Source organism: Sinocyclocheilus grahami, unplaced genomic scaffold (genome assembly GCF_001515645.1).
Source record: "Sinocyclocheilus grahami isolate Dianchi unplaced genomic scaffold, SAMN03320097.WGS_v1.1 scaffold137.1, whole genome shotgun sequence".
In the NCBI taxonomy this organism is placed as follows: Eukaryota; Metazoa; Chordata; class Actinopteri; order Cypriniformes; family Cyprinidae; genus Sinocyclocheilus; species Sinocyclocheilus grahami.
The window spans coordinates 2,430,051-2,447,170 of NW_015505316.1; the positions used below are offsets into that span (position 1 = coordinate 2,430,051).

The window sequence follows — 17,120 nt, forward strand, 5'->3', positions numbered from 1 at the left end:
TTTCTCCGATCACAAATGCAGACATGGTTTTTTGTCTACGCGGTGCGATGCAACGCATAAAAAGACGTATAAGTCATTATAATCCGTAATTATGTCCCCACTGGATGCAACAAATGCCTAGTTTATAATGGGTTTTAATGTTTTTGTCTCGTCGCTCCGGCCGGTCAGGGCATCACAATATGGCAAGGGGCTTAACATTTCCGTCACACGCTCGAGGTATTCAGCCAATCACAACGCACTGGACAGATGGCCAATCAGAGCACACCTCGCTTTTCAGACCGATGAGCTTTGTAAAAATCGACGCGTTTCAGAAAGGTGGGGCATAGAGGAGAAACAATAATGTACAGTATGTGGAAAATAATGTGTTTTTTTAACCTTAAACCGCATAAACCCATTTCATTACACCAAATACACAAAATAATGTTCTTTTTAGCAACATCATATGACCCCTTTAAATAGTAAAAATATTTAAAATAACTACAATTTGAAGTTAAAGATATTAATATTAATTAGGTGAGTCTGAGACAATTATTTGACAGTGATTTCACATTTCTTGTTTGTATGAAGGCTAAATACAAATAAAAGGGGAACATTTTCTAAAATATTATATGGTTTTATATGTGGTGTCATAGACTTGCCAAATTCATTTTTCATAAGTTTGTTAGACAGCATCTGTTGTGAGCGTTCTTGGCAGTTTTTACGAGGCTTTTTTAAATAGTGTTCATATCGATATCAGAATTATATCGTATCGACCGAAATGAAGAAATATATTGTGATATAAATTTTGGCTATATCGTCCAGCCGTCCATATATTATATAATTATATTATATGTTAGAAAACTGTGCATAAATAGCACTACACAGTACACAGCCTTTTTATGGGTCAGTAGGCATAAATAAACCTCAAAGAGCAGATAAAATACTCCAAGCTAATTTGGCTGCAACAGATGGTACAGCTTCTTTTGAACTGCTTTGCAACTGTGTACATTCACATTGACATATCCAGGGAGGCAGCAATCAGCTGTGCTTTATTACTGGGACTGGCCAACATCTACTTAACATGAGGGAACAATATACATCTGTTCCAGGGCCAGAAGACTGACTGCTTCACTGCTTATTTGCCCACACAGATCTATGGGCAACTATTCAGCCTGATTCTAGAGAAATGTACCTACGGGTTCATTTTTATTTCCCTGAAAGTCAATCTTGTAATCTTTATTATCATTCACAGCTGCAGTCAAATGATGCTTTTGTTTCCCTGTTTCAAATAAGGTACTGTTTTCAATTGATATTTGCATGTTTTGCGTGCCATCAGTTGTGTGCAGAAGTTGATAGCGGATATAGCAGGAAACTTACATCACGAGGCATGAGGCTTTTAAAGACCACCAGCTCTGTTTTAAGACGTTCCATCTTCTCATTCAATTCTCCCTGCACAGCCTCAGATGACTGAACAGTCTGTAAAGAGAGCATTTAGTAAGATTTGCTGTGCACTGAAAAAACAAGGGGTGAAAATAAAAGCACTACTTTGGATGTCTTTTTTTAGCTGAATTCATTTACTTAATTATTATAATGAAATGTTTTGACTGGACTTAATGTCAAGTTTACATGCTACAAAACTACAGTAATCAAGCAAATCTTTGGTTGTTTTTTCAGCATTATTTACACGGTCTCAGAATATATTTTTACAGTGTGGGTGGGGGAATTTTCTTCTATAAACTAGCATTACTTACAGCTAGCCATGCATCAGTGCATCTGTATGGATGTCAAACATCAACACAGTCACAATATAATAGGTCTGAAATCTCACCTCCTGTAATGTCTCCACCAAAGACTCCATCTGCTGACGTTTAGACACCTCCTCCTCCCATCTGGAACACAAAAACAGCCCACATGGGCATTGATTGTACTTGGAATGAATGTGCACAGTGTGTCATAGTGTCATAAAGTCATGATCTGGAGTCAATTCAATCATGATTCGATCAAAGGAGGATGAAAGTTATTAAAAGTAATTCAATTCACCAGTCATGGTATAAAAATATGTACATAAAGGGTTTTCCATACAAGTATCAAAGGCACAGCATGTTCAGTTACATCTACAGTACTCAAAGGAGACTAGAGAAAAACTTCAGTATCCATCCACTACCACTGACCATTGAGAATCTTCCTGAGACCTTTAAAGCTCCCTGAGGATACTAACAATTTCCCTTAAAATCCCTATGGAGACTGTAGTGCATTGTAGAATATGCGAATAAAAGCTTTACTTTTACAGGAGAAAGGTTTGAGGTAAATTACTGTGCCATTTTATTTTTGCTCTCGCTTTTCAGCAACTGGGAATCTATAGTGTGTCAGGGTACAAAAGTGAAGCAATAAATAAATAATCCTAAATTTAGAATAATTATGATTTTTTTATGTTTTTGAAAGAAGCATCTTTTTTTTATCAAAAAGTGAGCAAAGAAATGTGTAATATAGTGAAATATTATTACAATTGAAAAATAACTGTTTTCAGTTTAATATTTTTTTTTAAATGTAATTTAATCTTGTGGTGGCAAAGCTGAATTTTTAGCAGCCAGTCTTATCTCCAGCAATATCTATTTCATAATCAGTTTGATGAATCCTTCACTGAAACAAATCGATCAGAGCAGTTACTGAAACAACATCTGACTCACATAGTGAACAGCAGCTTATCAGTATTTTGTCTTGTCTCTATCGAAAGGAAGCAGGTTTTGTGTCAGTATCATGATTCTCTCCATATGACAATGTCTCGGTAAAGATAAACATTTTTCTGAGTATGTTTTTTTTTCTGTTCTGCTCAGACTATTAATATATCCTGAATGAAATAAGCAAATGTCTGATTTAATTTAATTTATTTATAATGCACAAATAAACACAACAAAAGTTGACCACTGTGCTGTACAGAAGAGAAAGAAACAATAACAATAAAATTTAAGTTAGAATAAGACCAAGAATTATAATTAATTGCATGTACAACGAAAACAATATGGGAGCCAAAATAGAGCCTTGAGGAACACCACAGGTGAGAGGTGCTACAGAAACAGAGCGACCAATGCCTACTGAAAAGGTTGTGTTACTAAGATAACATCTAAGGGCACTTCCTTGGATGCCCACACACTTTTCAAGATGTGATAAAAGAATGCCATGATCAACCGTCTGTTTTTAATAACAAAAATAAATATGTCTAAAAAAGTAAAAATATACAATAGATTAGGTATTAATAAGACATAAGATATATTTCCTTTATGATTCATTCATCCATCAGAGTGTTAAATAACCACCTGTCTATGCAAAGTGTTAACATGCTTCGGGATTCCCCATGTCTGATTCTGTAGAATAGTTATGTAGTGAGATTCCTCATTAGCTGGATAATAGTATGACAGGTTCTCTTGTTTTATAAGCTCCTTACATCCTTTCATTTCTTGCATGCTCAAGGGATTAGAGACTCCATTTGTTTTGCACTTACATTGTCTGACAGTCTGACTGGGTTCAGACATCAAGACACCTGCCAAGAGAGGGCTGACTCAACACGACAAGATCCAGAAGGGATCATCTGTTCAGTACAAAGAGTTGCACTTGTTATGTTAAGCTGACCTGTTGGCCAGAAATGAAAAGCATGTGGAGGCTGTGGATCTTCAGTGAAAACAAGAAAAGAAAGTTCTCAGGGAATAAGAGTGAAAGTGTAATAATATTTCACCATATTACTGTTTTTAATCAAAGAAATGCAGCATAAGAAGGTGAGCATAAGAAACTTCTTTCAAAAACATTTAAAAATCTTAATTATTCCAAGCTTTTGGTCGCCAGTGTATATAGGCTATTATACCCTTATGTATTTATATAATAAGCCTCTGGGAAAAAAGTTTTCGAGGCTGCACTGAGGATGAGTAAATTACAAAATTTCCAGTTCTGGGTGAACTATCCCTTTAAGAAAGACTGGTTATGGAGTAGCCACAAGTCGATAAGAGCTGAAAATCCAGATACAGGGTAGATACACACGTGTGGAGACATATCATGGATCCGGGCGATCAGACAGTGCAAGGACAGTGTGGATCTTTCTGAATGTCAGTGGGATCTAGTGGAGCTGACTAGACAACATCCCAAGGTCATGAGAATCAGACTCCTCTCAGTTCCTCTGCTGCAGCACAGACTGCACACGAGGGCTTTCATTATATTCAAAAGATACTGAACACAATCCAAACGGAAGCTCTCTCCAAAACAAGGCAGTGTGGACAATGGCACGAGGAAACATACTCATACAGTACATACAGAAACAAATACTACATACTGAAAGCTTTTGAACGCTCACCTGGTCAAAAATGAGCACAGGATTAGAACTTTTTTAATGAACCGCTATTTAGGAAAAGAAAGATGAGACACACCACAAAATGAAGAGCTGCTTGCTTTGTTCTTCACCATAAGCCATCACTGTACACACTGCTGTGACTTCTTCCATTGTGTTAGATCAGGCCAGTCGATATTAATACACATTGTTGAGTTTATGGGAGAGTTCAAATGACTTCTGCCAATGTTTCAAAGGGCTATTATAGGTAAAGAAAGAAGCAAATCTGTTTTTAGGTCAGAAGTTCTGTGAGTACCATTGTTATCTTAAAACGCTTCAAAAGTGTACATGTGAATAGGGCAGAGAATGATAACGCGAGGTGATTGTGAGGGTATTATCATAGCACCTGTGAAGACCTGCATTATGTAGAGACACACCCATTGTCTCATTTGTCCACCACATCTGAAATATCACTGCAAAGAGAAAATATCCCATCTAGTTTTTTACTTCTTTCAAAATCACTTAAAAAACCTCACCAACCACAAACCTTATATATATATGTATGTATGTATATGAGGGCTAAACAATATATGCTCAAAAATGCATGCCATTTCTCGGGAGATAGGGGAAGTAACCTAGAAGACAGAGGCCGACATGACCTATGACCCACATTTGCCCCCTTAACATATTTTGCAGACAGAGATGGTGTAAAAAGCTAGAGAAGGCTATACAGGCCATAATGTAGTCATGAGTTGGTATGTTAGGTATGTAAACGACCTCTTCTTAAAATCTGAACTAGTCTCAAAGTGGGACCACTTTGAGCCACACCAACCATTTTGCACGCCCTATTTTACGATTTTCATGATGTTAAAAAATGATTATCCTAATTATGAAAATGACTGAAAATGCGAATTAGCAAACACGGTTTGAAATAGCTTGTGCTAAAAAAGCTTTTTTTTGGTAGCTGATCTGACTACCAAGATGTCTTGAAACTCTCCAGCATAGTTTTCTCAGGGTGTGATTTTGTAATCCAATAAGCTCTTAGCTATTTCAAGAAAAAATTGTAGAAAGCGGCTTGGTTACAGTTCTTGTAATCATGAGTTCAGTGGTATGTTAGGAATGTAAATGATCACCTTTGCTTTCTTTATATGTCTGTTCTTTAACCACTGTTGTCAAGGAATATGCCACATTCTGTTCCTGCACAGTCATATGCTTAAGATAATGATCTCTAAACTCTGCTTTGGTTTCTTATGATAAGATTCAGTATAAGTGTTCAAGTGATTGATCAAAGTGGTTTATCAGCCATTTTAAAACAATAGACTGCACAGGAATTGCTACCAGTCAATAAATCCATGAAATGACTCACAAAGACAAAATGAGGTTGGGGATGGCAAAAGTGAAATTACAATAATAGTATTATACAACTTAATTATAAAAGAAATATAAAGTACTTGAATATAATCTGTCTTTTCTGATTTTATAAAAAGTTCTTGCAATGGGATCAAATTATTCAGTACTGAGTTACAAAGTAAATGTGAAAATAAGCCTGTGCTTTCATTTTTAACTAAAATGAATGCCTCATGCCAGGTCTGTTTTAGACCTTTGAATTTAAAAGAAGACCTTCCCCCCACAAGATATATGGCAGGCTCATTAATCCCTGTACATGCGGGTCTGCTGCAGGATACTGATTCACAGGAACAAAATGTCCTTTTTACAAAACCAAATCCAACAACATCTGTAAATAACAAATACTGCTGTAAATATACAATTTGTGGCTTAACACGAAACAAAAGTTGTCAGGCTGTACACAATATTTCATCTGCATGATGGAACATTTTTCCTTTGTCAAAATCAGCTCTTTGCGATGTCCTTCTGTCCTAAACCCTCTGAAACAAGAGGTCAATGAATTGAGAAGAAAAAAAAAATGATATGAAATTGTATATATTTACATCTCATATATTTTGAGGAAAAAAGGGGTACATAACATTTAATTGGTGGTACTTACTTGGAGGTGGGCAACCATCTATCACCTATGCAATGGCATAGCAACCACCTAAAACACTCTAACATCATGTCTGTGGGTTTTGTAATGTCCACATACTGTTAATATTTTTTTAAAGCCAAAAAAATATGCGTATTGCCGGGAAATTGTTAAAGCTAGTTTAGCTGAAAACTCAAAAGGTTTTTATTCAAAAATATGCGTATTGCCGGGAAATTGTTAAAGCTAGTTTAGCTGAAAACTCAAAAGGTTTTATTCAGTTATAAACATATTCCCAAAAGAAAGAGTGCTAAATGAAAATCCAGACAGTATGTGCAAAGTTGACCTACATATTGATCCATCTCCAGACAGTCCCATGGGTCTTCAGGAGTGCACGTCTGTGTCTGCACCCGGACACCAGAAGAAGAGCGAGCTGCGTTTCAGATCAATACTCTCAAGAATCACACACATGAACACACAGATCTAAACCCCTCCCTTCTGTGCCAAAGAGGGTCTATTTAGAGATATAGTACTTGGTTATTATAATTTTAACAGTGTTACTCAATATTACATTTAAATGTAAAATATTTTATATGTACTAAATTGCTCATTTAAATAATTACAAATATATTTAAATACACAACAAACAAGTTTTGATAGAAATAACATTAACCCCTGTATTATGTTGCAGGACAGTTTTCAGAAATACAGTACTGGTTCATCCAGGATTTTTTTTTTCAATTTGTGTCAATTTGACTCGTAATGTAAACATCCTACCCAGAATTCAAAAATGAAACAAGTGTTAAATTATATTTTAGTTTACAATTAATGCTTAGAGTATTTGGCAGTACAATTTGACCATATTATCTCAAAGACAATAGAAGTAATTATGAAATTACATATAAAGAGGTCTCTAAAGTACTCTAAAGTTCAGCTAATTGCATTAAATTATATTAAACCTATAATACATTTTCATTTAATTGCAATTAACATGCAATTATGTGTTCAAAACCATTGCATTCAGTTCATACTTGAGTATATTCTTTTGATGCGTACTACGTCTATAATAAGTACTCTTTTTAAGAGTATGTTAAAGTGTACTTCTGTTTGCAGGGGAACAGACAATATTCAAACTAGCAAGATGGGACAGCCAGGCTTTTATTAAAGCATTTGCGTCACTGGGGCTTTTAAGGTTCAGTTTTTGAATGCATAATGTCTTGGCTGGCTGCGTCTACTGCTCCATCCGTCTGTACACTAGTTTGAAATGTATAAACCTGCACAATAAACACAGTCATTCAGAAATGCATCTATTTACCTCATAACTGACAGCTTTGCACCAGCTGAATCTATTTATCTGGCGGAAATAAAATCTTTTGAAAGTCATCGCGAATAACTTAAGCTCAGGAGAAAAAGGCAGAATACAGAATACTTTCAGGGAAACTGGCAAGCCTGAATGATTTGTTAGCATCATTATCCCATAGATTTTTATAATACGATGGGAAAGACTGGATGGATCATCATCAGCTTTCATTTATGGATATCATCATGCTGTGAAAGAATATGCTACTCAGTCCTGAGTGACCACAACATGAAAACAATGTCTATTCTGTACATATGTGGAAACTAAAACAATATTTGACTGCAGTTTATTAAAGGAACACTCATGGGTTGATTGTAAGTAAAAAATATTAAATAAAAATCACCAAATCACATTTCTAAAGTCAGTCAGTCCAATTAGGCCTGACCAGACCTTTTGTCAAACTCAGTTTCAATTATTATATGATATCATGTAACTTAAAATTACATAATAAAACAATGTAAATAACATATGATAATTAATATGTACAAACATAATATCTAAAATATTCAAAATAACATTTCAATAAATGAAATTCAAGTCCCCTCAAGCAAAAAATATAAAAATAATAAAAAATAAACAAACAAACAAAAGCGGTATGTTTTTTCATCACATCACAGTTGCCAGCTATTTCTTGGAAATGTAAAAATGTTCAGAATGTACTAGTTCCCATGATTTTGAACTCCCAGCATGAGTGGGGGGCAGAACTACTGAATCATTCCCTGGAGAGATTACCTCACTTTGCTGCAAGCTTACCTCCTGTTCACACACCATTGATCCCCCACACAAAACATCACCTCACATGCAGCTACTGCCAACATCCCTGACCAGAACTGGACAAACGTCTATGGCCATGGCTTTACAGCCCGACTCACACGGGTCAGTGGAGAGTGTCTGCTGCGGTTATAAAACACCTTTTGAAAGTGTGCACTCCTCAAAGCCATCATCTGCAGAATGCATGGCTTTTGTGCTAGGAAATGTTTATAGCTTGAGTGTATTTCACTGAAATCGGGCATGTGTTTAATCACAGAGCTAGAGCTTAAAAATGATAAACTGTCCCCCAGAACAACATTCATATGGCATGTGGATAAATAAATATGATTTAAACTCCGTTTCTTAATCTAATCTTGGGCAGAATCACTACAAACACATGCATTTAGAAATGCCAACGAAGATACCAATTAAAATATTATGCAAAACCAAAAGGCTTCTAGTGTTCATTATTTCCAAAACAATAAAAGAGTAAGACATTCAACTTCCACAGAAGTCCAGAACAATTTAATAAACCAGAATTTCTATCAAAGCCATGGAATTGCCACAAAGGATTAATCAGACAAAAAAATTCCAATAGAACGGGAGGATGGGCGAAGAATTCGCATGACACTCCGAGGGGTGGGGCAGATGACTCCATTCTCTAGATATGTTAAGCTCCCTAAAATATCCAGGCAGTCACTATCGGATGATTTGTAGGTTTGTGCTGTTTTGACAGTCAGGAAAATAACTGGGTTGAATGTCTTAATTTCCCTTTCAACAATAATGGTTTTTGGCATTCTGTGCTCAAGTCAGGAACAAATCCCACTCCTAAACACCTCAGAAACTCAAAACTCTGAAAATAGGCAGATGCCACTAAAATCGGCAAATGCAAATACATTAACAGATTGCCGTTCCTTTTAATTTGGCGCCAAGTTACTTTAAAGGGGTCATATGATGTTGCTAAAAAGAACATTATTTTGTGTATTTGGTGTAATGCAATGCATTTATGCGGTTTAAGGTAAAAAAAAACACATTCTTTTCCACATACTGTACATTATTGTTTCTCCTCTATGCCCCGCCTTTCTGAAAAGCATTGATTTTTACAAAGCTCATCGGTCTGAAAAGCAAGGTGTGCTGTGATTGGCCAGCTATCCAGTGCGTTATGATTGGCCGAATACCTCAAGCATGTGGCGGAAATGTTACGCCCCTTACCATACTGTGATGATGCCCTGACAGACCGGAGCGATGATTCAAAAACATTAAAACCCATTATAAACGAGGCATTCGTTGCATCCAGTGGGGACATAATTACGGATTATAATGATTTATACTGTCTTTTTACGCGTTGCGTTGCATCGCGCCCCATAAACCTAAAACCATGTCTGCATTTGTGTTCGGAGAAATGACAAACAACAAGCCCTACTCTACACTGCCCAAAAAACTCGCTTTAAATATAAAAAAATATAAAATATAAAAATTCTTTAAATATAAAAACGTACTTACAGTCGGTGAGTCAGAACAGCCGGCATTGTAGTCTACTCTACCAGGATCAGGAAACAGTCCTCCATAAAATGGGCTGCACACATCTGAATATTAGGGTTGAAGTGTTTTGGAACAGTGTTGTAAATACAACTTAACAACTGATTTCTAGTCGTGTCCATTTTTGGAAGGCCAAACAAAGTAGTTTTGCTTTCACAACGAAACACAGCATCACACACCTAGAGTGAGCGGCTTGAGAACGGCGCGGCCGGCGGATTCGACGAAGGAGCGTCCGGAGGGCTTGCGGCAACCACATGTGACGACCCCGGGCTGGACTCCGCTTCATCCACGGTGAAAGCCGATCCGGTGATCCACAGCAAAGTTGTTGTCTTTCCTCAGCAACCAGCACGGATCAGCTTTAAGCATGACGAAGCGGATATCGTCCTCTTTTGGAAGACCAAACAAAGTAGTTTCGCTTTCACAACGAAGCACACAGCATCTTTACGACATGGCGGCGGCAATAACAATACTACAGCGAGAATAAAAGTTACACCTTCTTTCTTTGCGTGAACATTTGGGTGGCGTTATGCAAATCTTCCCACATCGTGAGGTAGATATGTGGGGGCGTGTTAGAACGAGCCGTTTTAGGTAGCCGCTTTTATATTTGTTTAGATGATTTCCTAGGAGACAGTCTTTGCATATGAGTCTGATGCCACACTCTCCACCTGTCTCGGATCGCATTTAATATAACAGACCACCAACATCCATCCTAACTGACCGTCTGCTACTGTGACACTCTATCTGAGGGCCAAAACAAACATGAGACGACAGCAGAACTAAGACAGCAATGCAAAAAATAGTTAATTTTGAGTTTACCACTTAAGGAAAGGCAAACATATGACTATTTACTCAATAATTTATCTAAAAAATAGCACATTCCTAACAGCACGGCTACTGTAAGCAGTGAATAATCAAAGGAAGCAGGCACTCTTTATGAAGTGGGGTTTCTAGCTCACTCAAGATCTGGAAATGAATCATTGTGTGGCTCATTCGTCCGCTGCTTCTCACAGACAGATTACATCTGTTCTGGCAGACGAGAAAACCCTCTGGGCCTTCTATAGCCAGACTATTAAATTATTATTACAACAGAGCCACTGACACAAACTAAGATAGCAGCACAGCCAAGAGGAACAGTCTGAGAAACACAATAGCATCTCAGGGTTCCTGTAGTTATGGGGTTTCTAGATGACCGGAAATGCCTTAAAGTTACAGTAACTCACTTGTATTGAGCAATGAATGAGCCCCCACACTGTCTGGTGAGGGTCAGAAACAAGGAATTTGGCAAAAATGTTTTGTTCATCACTTTCCCAGCAGCAGACACATAAATCAAGCATCTTTTAGCAACAAGAACAGGAAATTTATCTTCTGAATCAACATGCATTGGTCAATTTTCTATTGCAGATGACAAAAATAAATGGTTGAATCAGACAACGAACTGAATGACACAGAGAAAAGAGAATATAATCAGGGGAAATTCCTTATGTATGAACCAAACCTGCACAAAATGGGTGGAAGTGTATTACACGGAGCAATAACAATAATTATTAGTCCCCAAAGAGAAAAAGAGAAACTGTAAAGTGATTCTACTGAAGTTCTAGGGTAGATTCCACAAACTGCTATTGAATGGGATGGGTTTGCACAGATCCCCATTTGGAGGAGAGAAAAAGCTAATGGTTTCTGTCAGATAAAATGTCACCCCTGCTTTCTCAGGTTTCATATCCAAACTGGACACTCTGTAATAGGATACTAGTGAACATACAGGGGTTACTAATAGAGACTTACTGTTAAGACACTGAAAAAAACAAGCCCCAGGGACAGCCGCACAAAACAGAAAGGAATCACACACTCTTGTTTACTATGAACACACAGGGGGCAAAGTTTTTGTTTTGAAAAGTAAAAATGTTTGTTCTTGGTTATGCGAACGTCAGAGAAAACATTAAGGGAATGTTCCATTTGATCATTTTGCACATGTTATATTAATGCTACTTTTGAAAGTTCTCACAATGTTCTCAAATGATTAGGAAGCAACTTTTACAATATGGCAGATGAATGTCCAAATAAACTGGTTTAGAAAAAGATTCCATGAACAAAAAATAACAATGTGCGAACAGTTTTGAGAACATTATTAAAGACCAGATAACTTAGAACAAATGTTTAATTAATTTAACTGGATTTTGCCTTACGTTCACCAAAGTTCTGAGAACATTCCCTGTTGGGAATATGCAGATAAATAACAATTTTAATAACAAAAAATAATTTTAACATTATATTCAAATAACATTTATTCAAATCTCTTTTGTGATTGAGATTTTGGCGGTTTTGCTTGTTTTATAATAATAATAATAATATTATTATTATAGATCAATAATAGATTAAATAGGTTACTTTGACATTTTGGTAAATAATAGGCCAACCATTATTCAATATTTTGGTCGATCAAACCAATTATTGCTCTATATCTGTCTAATTGTAAGCATAGTTTTGGCCAAAGTACATACTTACCATAACAATATTACAGTTATTGTTCTTAATGTAAAACCAACTAATAATGTAACAAGCTTTCGTTTTGTTTCAGACAGTAGATGACAATAGATGACAGTGGTAACTAATATCAAGTTACCAGAGCTTTATCGTAACAATAATTGCAGTGACCATAATGTTTCTTGATTTACAAGGAAATTGTTGATAAAGACATAACTTCCCCACTTTTTGCAGACAAACACTTGAAATATAAGCTGGAGCTGCACTCACTTTCTCCTGTACTCGTCCCTGTCGCGCTTGACTTTGGCCAAAACATTGTACAAGGCCCTGAGTTCAGGTGTGATGGTGTCAATCTGAACCCCGACACCGTCCGGATGAGGCCCCTGATGAGTCTCAAACCGTCCTCCGAATCGGGCGGTGTGTGAGAAGCTCCAGATTCTACCGGGGAGTCTCGACGGACACAGTGCGTTTGAATAAGGCAGCTCGAGGTTGGTCTGGACCGCTTGCTCCCGGGAAAACAGCAGTCGGTACCGGGATTGCTCCTGGGCGTGCTGCAGCTGGATCTCCAATAACTTGTTTCTGCGCTCTAACTCGTGGACTTTGGAAAGGAAGCAGCGGAAGCGGAGGTTTAGTGTTTTTAACACATGAATGTTGGAGCCCAAATCGTTTCTCAACGCGCTGGTTGCCATAGCGCCGGACCCGCTCCCAGCCGCACACGCTTCATTCATACCGACGGGTGCCGCGGATTCATTGAACAACATCGGGTTGAGAAGCGGGTCCGGAAAACGATGAGGTAAATCCATCTTTATTCGTGAGCAGTGTTTCTAGGCATCAAACTGGAGAGGCTGTAAAGCTGCATACGTCACCTCCATGCTCTCGGACGCAAGGTGCACTCCCTTTATCTAATGTCACACAAATAATAGGCCATAGTCGCGCTTCTAGCGGTCGGATAAAGCGCATTGACCAGTACACATTTCATGAACTCTCAGCTGCCCTCCTACCATCCGCTGGTAATGAAACGGGCTGGTTATTGGTCTCAACTCGCCATAGAGACTCAGGTTTCAGCCCAGTCTGAGAACACCATCCGAAGGAAACGGGAGGAGAAGAAGACATGTCCGCTCCGCCCTCCAGCAACAGTAGCACTGGCTACTGTCTGTAAGACACGCCCTTCTAATTAACATATTACATGAGGGTTTCGGGCATTAGCGCTGTGCCTTTAAAAGTATTTGCATATTAAATATTTGGCTTTGTATACAGTGTTCAAGAAGTTATAAAAGAGAACTTTGTTTGTGATCCGTACAGTAGCTTCTTATTTGAACTTTGTAACAAAATCAATATTTTTTTGTGTTGTAAATGTTTCTATAAAAGGGTACAGAAAACGGCGAGATATGTTTAAATATGCTATAAGTATGCTACGATCACGATTTGACACTTTTCATTTCAGAACATTTATAATTGTAAATCATTATGATTAATACTCAGATCCATTAATAGGTGCGATTGTGCTGTTCTTCTCCCACCAAAATGAGGTCACGTCCCAGAGGAAGTCTTTTGTCAAGGGTTTTTACTAAAAGACTTGGGATGGAAAGTGATATCGTCATAGTGACTTGACAGTTTATAAATTTATAAATTGTCAGGTAGAACACAGATATAATGACTGGTCTACTCAACCAAAAGTAACGAAATGGATTAAAATTCACTCATACTTTCAATTAATTGTAATAATGTGGAAAGAAAAAAGGATTTCTGTCATATTTTATACTGTATATTACAGTGTCTGTGATGGGAACAAGAAAACATACTGGATAGAAGGATTTAGGGAACCTTTAAAGAAACTTCCAGAAGTGAAGAACCCTCCCTTCGCAGTTTTATTATATCTGATGCAGTGTTTGTCTTGCTGAAAAATAAAGCTAAATAGAAATATATATATATAACTACATATTAAATACAGGTGCATCTCAAATTAGAATGTCGTGGAAAAGTTCATTTATTTCAGTAATTCAACTCAAATTCAAACACCGGGGAAAATAAAAGCCATCAGGGTTATTTATGAAATAATTCCAAATCAAATTACCTGCAACATGTCTGATCAAAACAGCATGGTGTGTTTGTGTGTATTAGGTGTTATAAAACCACTGTAGAGTAAATGCGCATTAACTCGTCAGGCTATACGTCACTTTCTTGTTTAGGAGAGAGTTATAACTGAATGAACCCACGCAGAGATCAGGAGCAGAAGTGGAGGTGAATGAGTGTGTATGCGAGCTGATAGAAGTTTTGGGAGCCTGGGCCCCGATTGAAAGGTGTCCTTATGGAGTTGCGAATAGCGGTGTCCGGGTAACAGACAGACTCCGTGTTTAAGGAACACCTGCACTGGACAGAGAGCTCACGAGTCCATAAGTGAGGTGCATAAAGTGTGCCATCAGGGCACAGAGTTCAACAGGTCCTGCAGGAAGGTGTCAGGGTCTGGGATGTCTGACAGAAGACCTGGGAAAAGAGTCAGTACAAGAGATTAATATTCGATAGCTCAACATTTTTTTTCACTGAGCTTTGTGTTCAGTATATGGCAGGAAAGTGTATTTAAAAATGTCTGACCTACGACATCCAGGAACTCAGAGAAGGATTCAGCAGGCATGAGCTCATCCTGGAAAGCCCTCAAAATCCTTTCTGAAGCCTCATAGATGGGCATGTCATTGTGCCTTATGTACTCTGCGAGCGAGAAGGACCAGCCTCCCTCTGTGTTGCTGGTGGGCACTTTCTGTTGTGGGAATGGGCAGATAAAATTAAGATTTCATGGAAATATGAACTTATTAGAAATTACACAAGTGCAAAAAAAGAACACATTCTCGTACCCTGAACATATCATAGACAAGATCCACCAGACCCCAGAAGAGAAGCGGTGAGCGGTAAACGGCATACTCCTTCACGGCTTTGTCTGTGAGCCTGAATATACAAATATACAATTAAATCACTTATCAGACAGATATTATTCAAAACAAATAAACCTGACACATAAATATATGTATAACCATACCATATATAGCTTGAGATATATATATATATATATATATATATATATAGTTATAATGTAGAAAATATACATTTAATACAACAAAAAACAAAACGCAAATTAATAATCATTAAAAGCAATTAAACAATCATCATTAAAAAAAATAAAATGCATGTATCAATATTGCAATTAAATCAAAAACTGCAATTAAATTGAGTAATTATTTTATTAATATTATTACATATATGCATGCATTTTGTATGTGTGTGTATATGTATATATATATATATATATATATATATATATAAAAAATTAAAAAAATATTTAAAAATGTGAGATTATAATCTTGCATAATATATACACATACACACAAAATGCATGCATATACGTAATTATATTAATAATATTGCATAAAATAATATAATTATATATTACATTATATAATGTATAACATAAAAAAACAAAAAAAAAACTGAAACACAGTAGTCACTTTGAAAGCGAAAAATTTGACAAACAGTAATACTGAGGCCTGAAACAATCTGACACACCCAGCACAAGCCATGTCTGATATAATCTTGCATCAATATTCTAAAGCATAATACAGTCTTAAAGCCAACATCGGCAGTTTGAGTAAGCATAAAACACTTGCCAAAACCAAAAATAGACACCCTCAGCACGTAAAGTACAGCATACGCTTGCACAAGCTCTTTAAAGTTCATGCTCTGACACATGCACAGTCATGATTTGTTCCCTTACTTGTTAGCACCCCCTGGTGAAACCTTGCGGGCATGTGAAGTGACCAGCAGCCTACGAAGGAAGTCGAGACGTGTAGTTCTCCAGCGCTCGGGTGGCAGGATGTGCATGGCCAATATGGTGAAGTAGTGCGGCCCATCCACCTCGTACGAAGTCTCCACCCACTTTTCACAAGGCTGCTCTAAGAAGCTCTGAAGATTCTTCTCCTCCCGTGATGTGGCCCTTGTTCTGAAGAGAAATTCAGAAAAAAAAATTAAATCTCAAAACGCACTGGAACTCAATTCTCATCTTTGATAAACGTACGTGTTGAGGACGTAGAGAATGGTGTGAATGATGTAAGGGATGAGGTGGATGTTGCTCTCGCGGCCTCCTCCACCTGTGTCCACGCTGAAGGACTGCTCCATAGCAAAGCGCAGGAACAGCAGCTTGGTATCGTGAATGTTGAGCTGGTACGTGGGTTCCCTTTGCCCTGTGCACTCTTGCAGATATGTGTTGTGCCTGTAACAGTACAAAACAAGCTTAAAATCCTGTAAATATTGAGGAGTACAGCTTGGTTTAAATAATCTGCAGGCATGACGTACCTTGCCAGGCAGGTGGCGAAGGCAGATTCTGGTACGTGAGGCCCCCACACTGGTAGGAGACCATTGCACTTTGTGTTGGCATTTTGTAGTGCAGCACTGTCCCATTCCTCACGCCCTCTGGCAAGCCTGATCCAGACCGACAAGAGGGAACATTATGAAACATGTGAGATAAAACCTTCCTTGAAGCGATAGTTCACCCAAAAATAAAAAAATTCTGTCCCTCAATCACCAATCACTCTCAGTTGACTGTAGCCATTGACTTCCACAGCATTTTTTTCCATACTATGGAAGTCAATGGCTACCGTCAGCTGTTTGGTTACCAACATTATTCAAAATATATTTTTTGTGTTCAACAGATGAAAAAAAACTCATACAGGTTT

At 37.5% G+C, this 17,120-nt stretch overlaps 2 protein-coding genes across 3 annotated transcripts in view; both read right to left on the reverse strand.

Moving 5' to 3' along the window:
* Positions 1 to 13,529, reverse strand: part of LOC107591153 (intermediate filament family orphan 2-like) — a 25,251-nt gene extending 11,722 nt beyond the window's left edge. For both annotated transcript variants that reach the window (XM_016280196.1, XM_016280195.1), the window contains exons 1-3: positions 12,670 to 13,529; positions 1,808 to 1,868; positions 1,357 to 1,455 (exon numbers count right to left, since the gene is read on the reverse strand). In XM_016280196.1, the coding sequence (XP_016135682.1) occupies positions 1,357 to 1,455; positions 1,808 to 1,868; positions 12,670 to 13,202 (693 nt within the window). In that variant the 5' untranslated portion in view covers positions 13,203 to 13,529. The remainder of the gene's footprint in view (positions 1 to 1,356; positions 1,456 to 1,807; positions 1,869 to 12,669) is intronic.
* Positions 13,530 to 14,412: 883 nt separating this feature from the next.
* Positions 14,413 to 17,120, reverse strand: part of LOC107591136 (E3 ubiquitin-protein ligase UBR4-like) — a 69,845-nt gene continuing 67,137 nt past the window's right edge. The window contains exons 110-115 of the mRNA XM_016280177.1: positions 16,741 to 16,866; positions 16,463 to 16,657; positions 16,163 to 16,387; positions 15,249 to 15,339; positions 14,992 to 15,154; positions 14,413 to 14,883 (exon numbers count right to left, since the gene is read on the reverse strand). Of these exons, the coding sequence (XP_016135663.1) occupies positions 14,819 to 14,883; positions 14,992 to 15,154; positions 15,249 to 15,339; positions 16,163 to 16,387; positions 16,463 to 16,657; positions 16,741 to 16,866 (865 nt within the window). The 3' untranslated portion in view covers positions 14,413 to 14,818. The remainder of the gene's footprint in view (positions 14,884 to 14,991; positions 15,155 to 15,248; positions 15,340 to 16,162; positions 16,388 to 16,462; positions 16,658 to 16,740; positions 16,867 to 17,120) is intronic.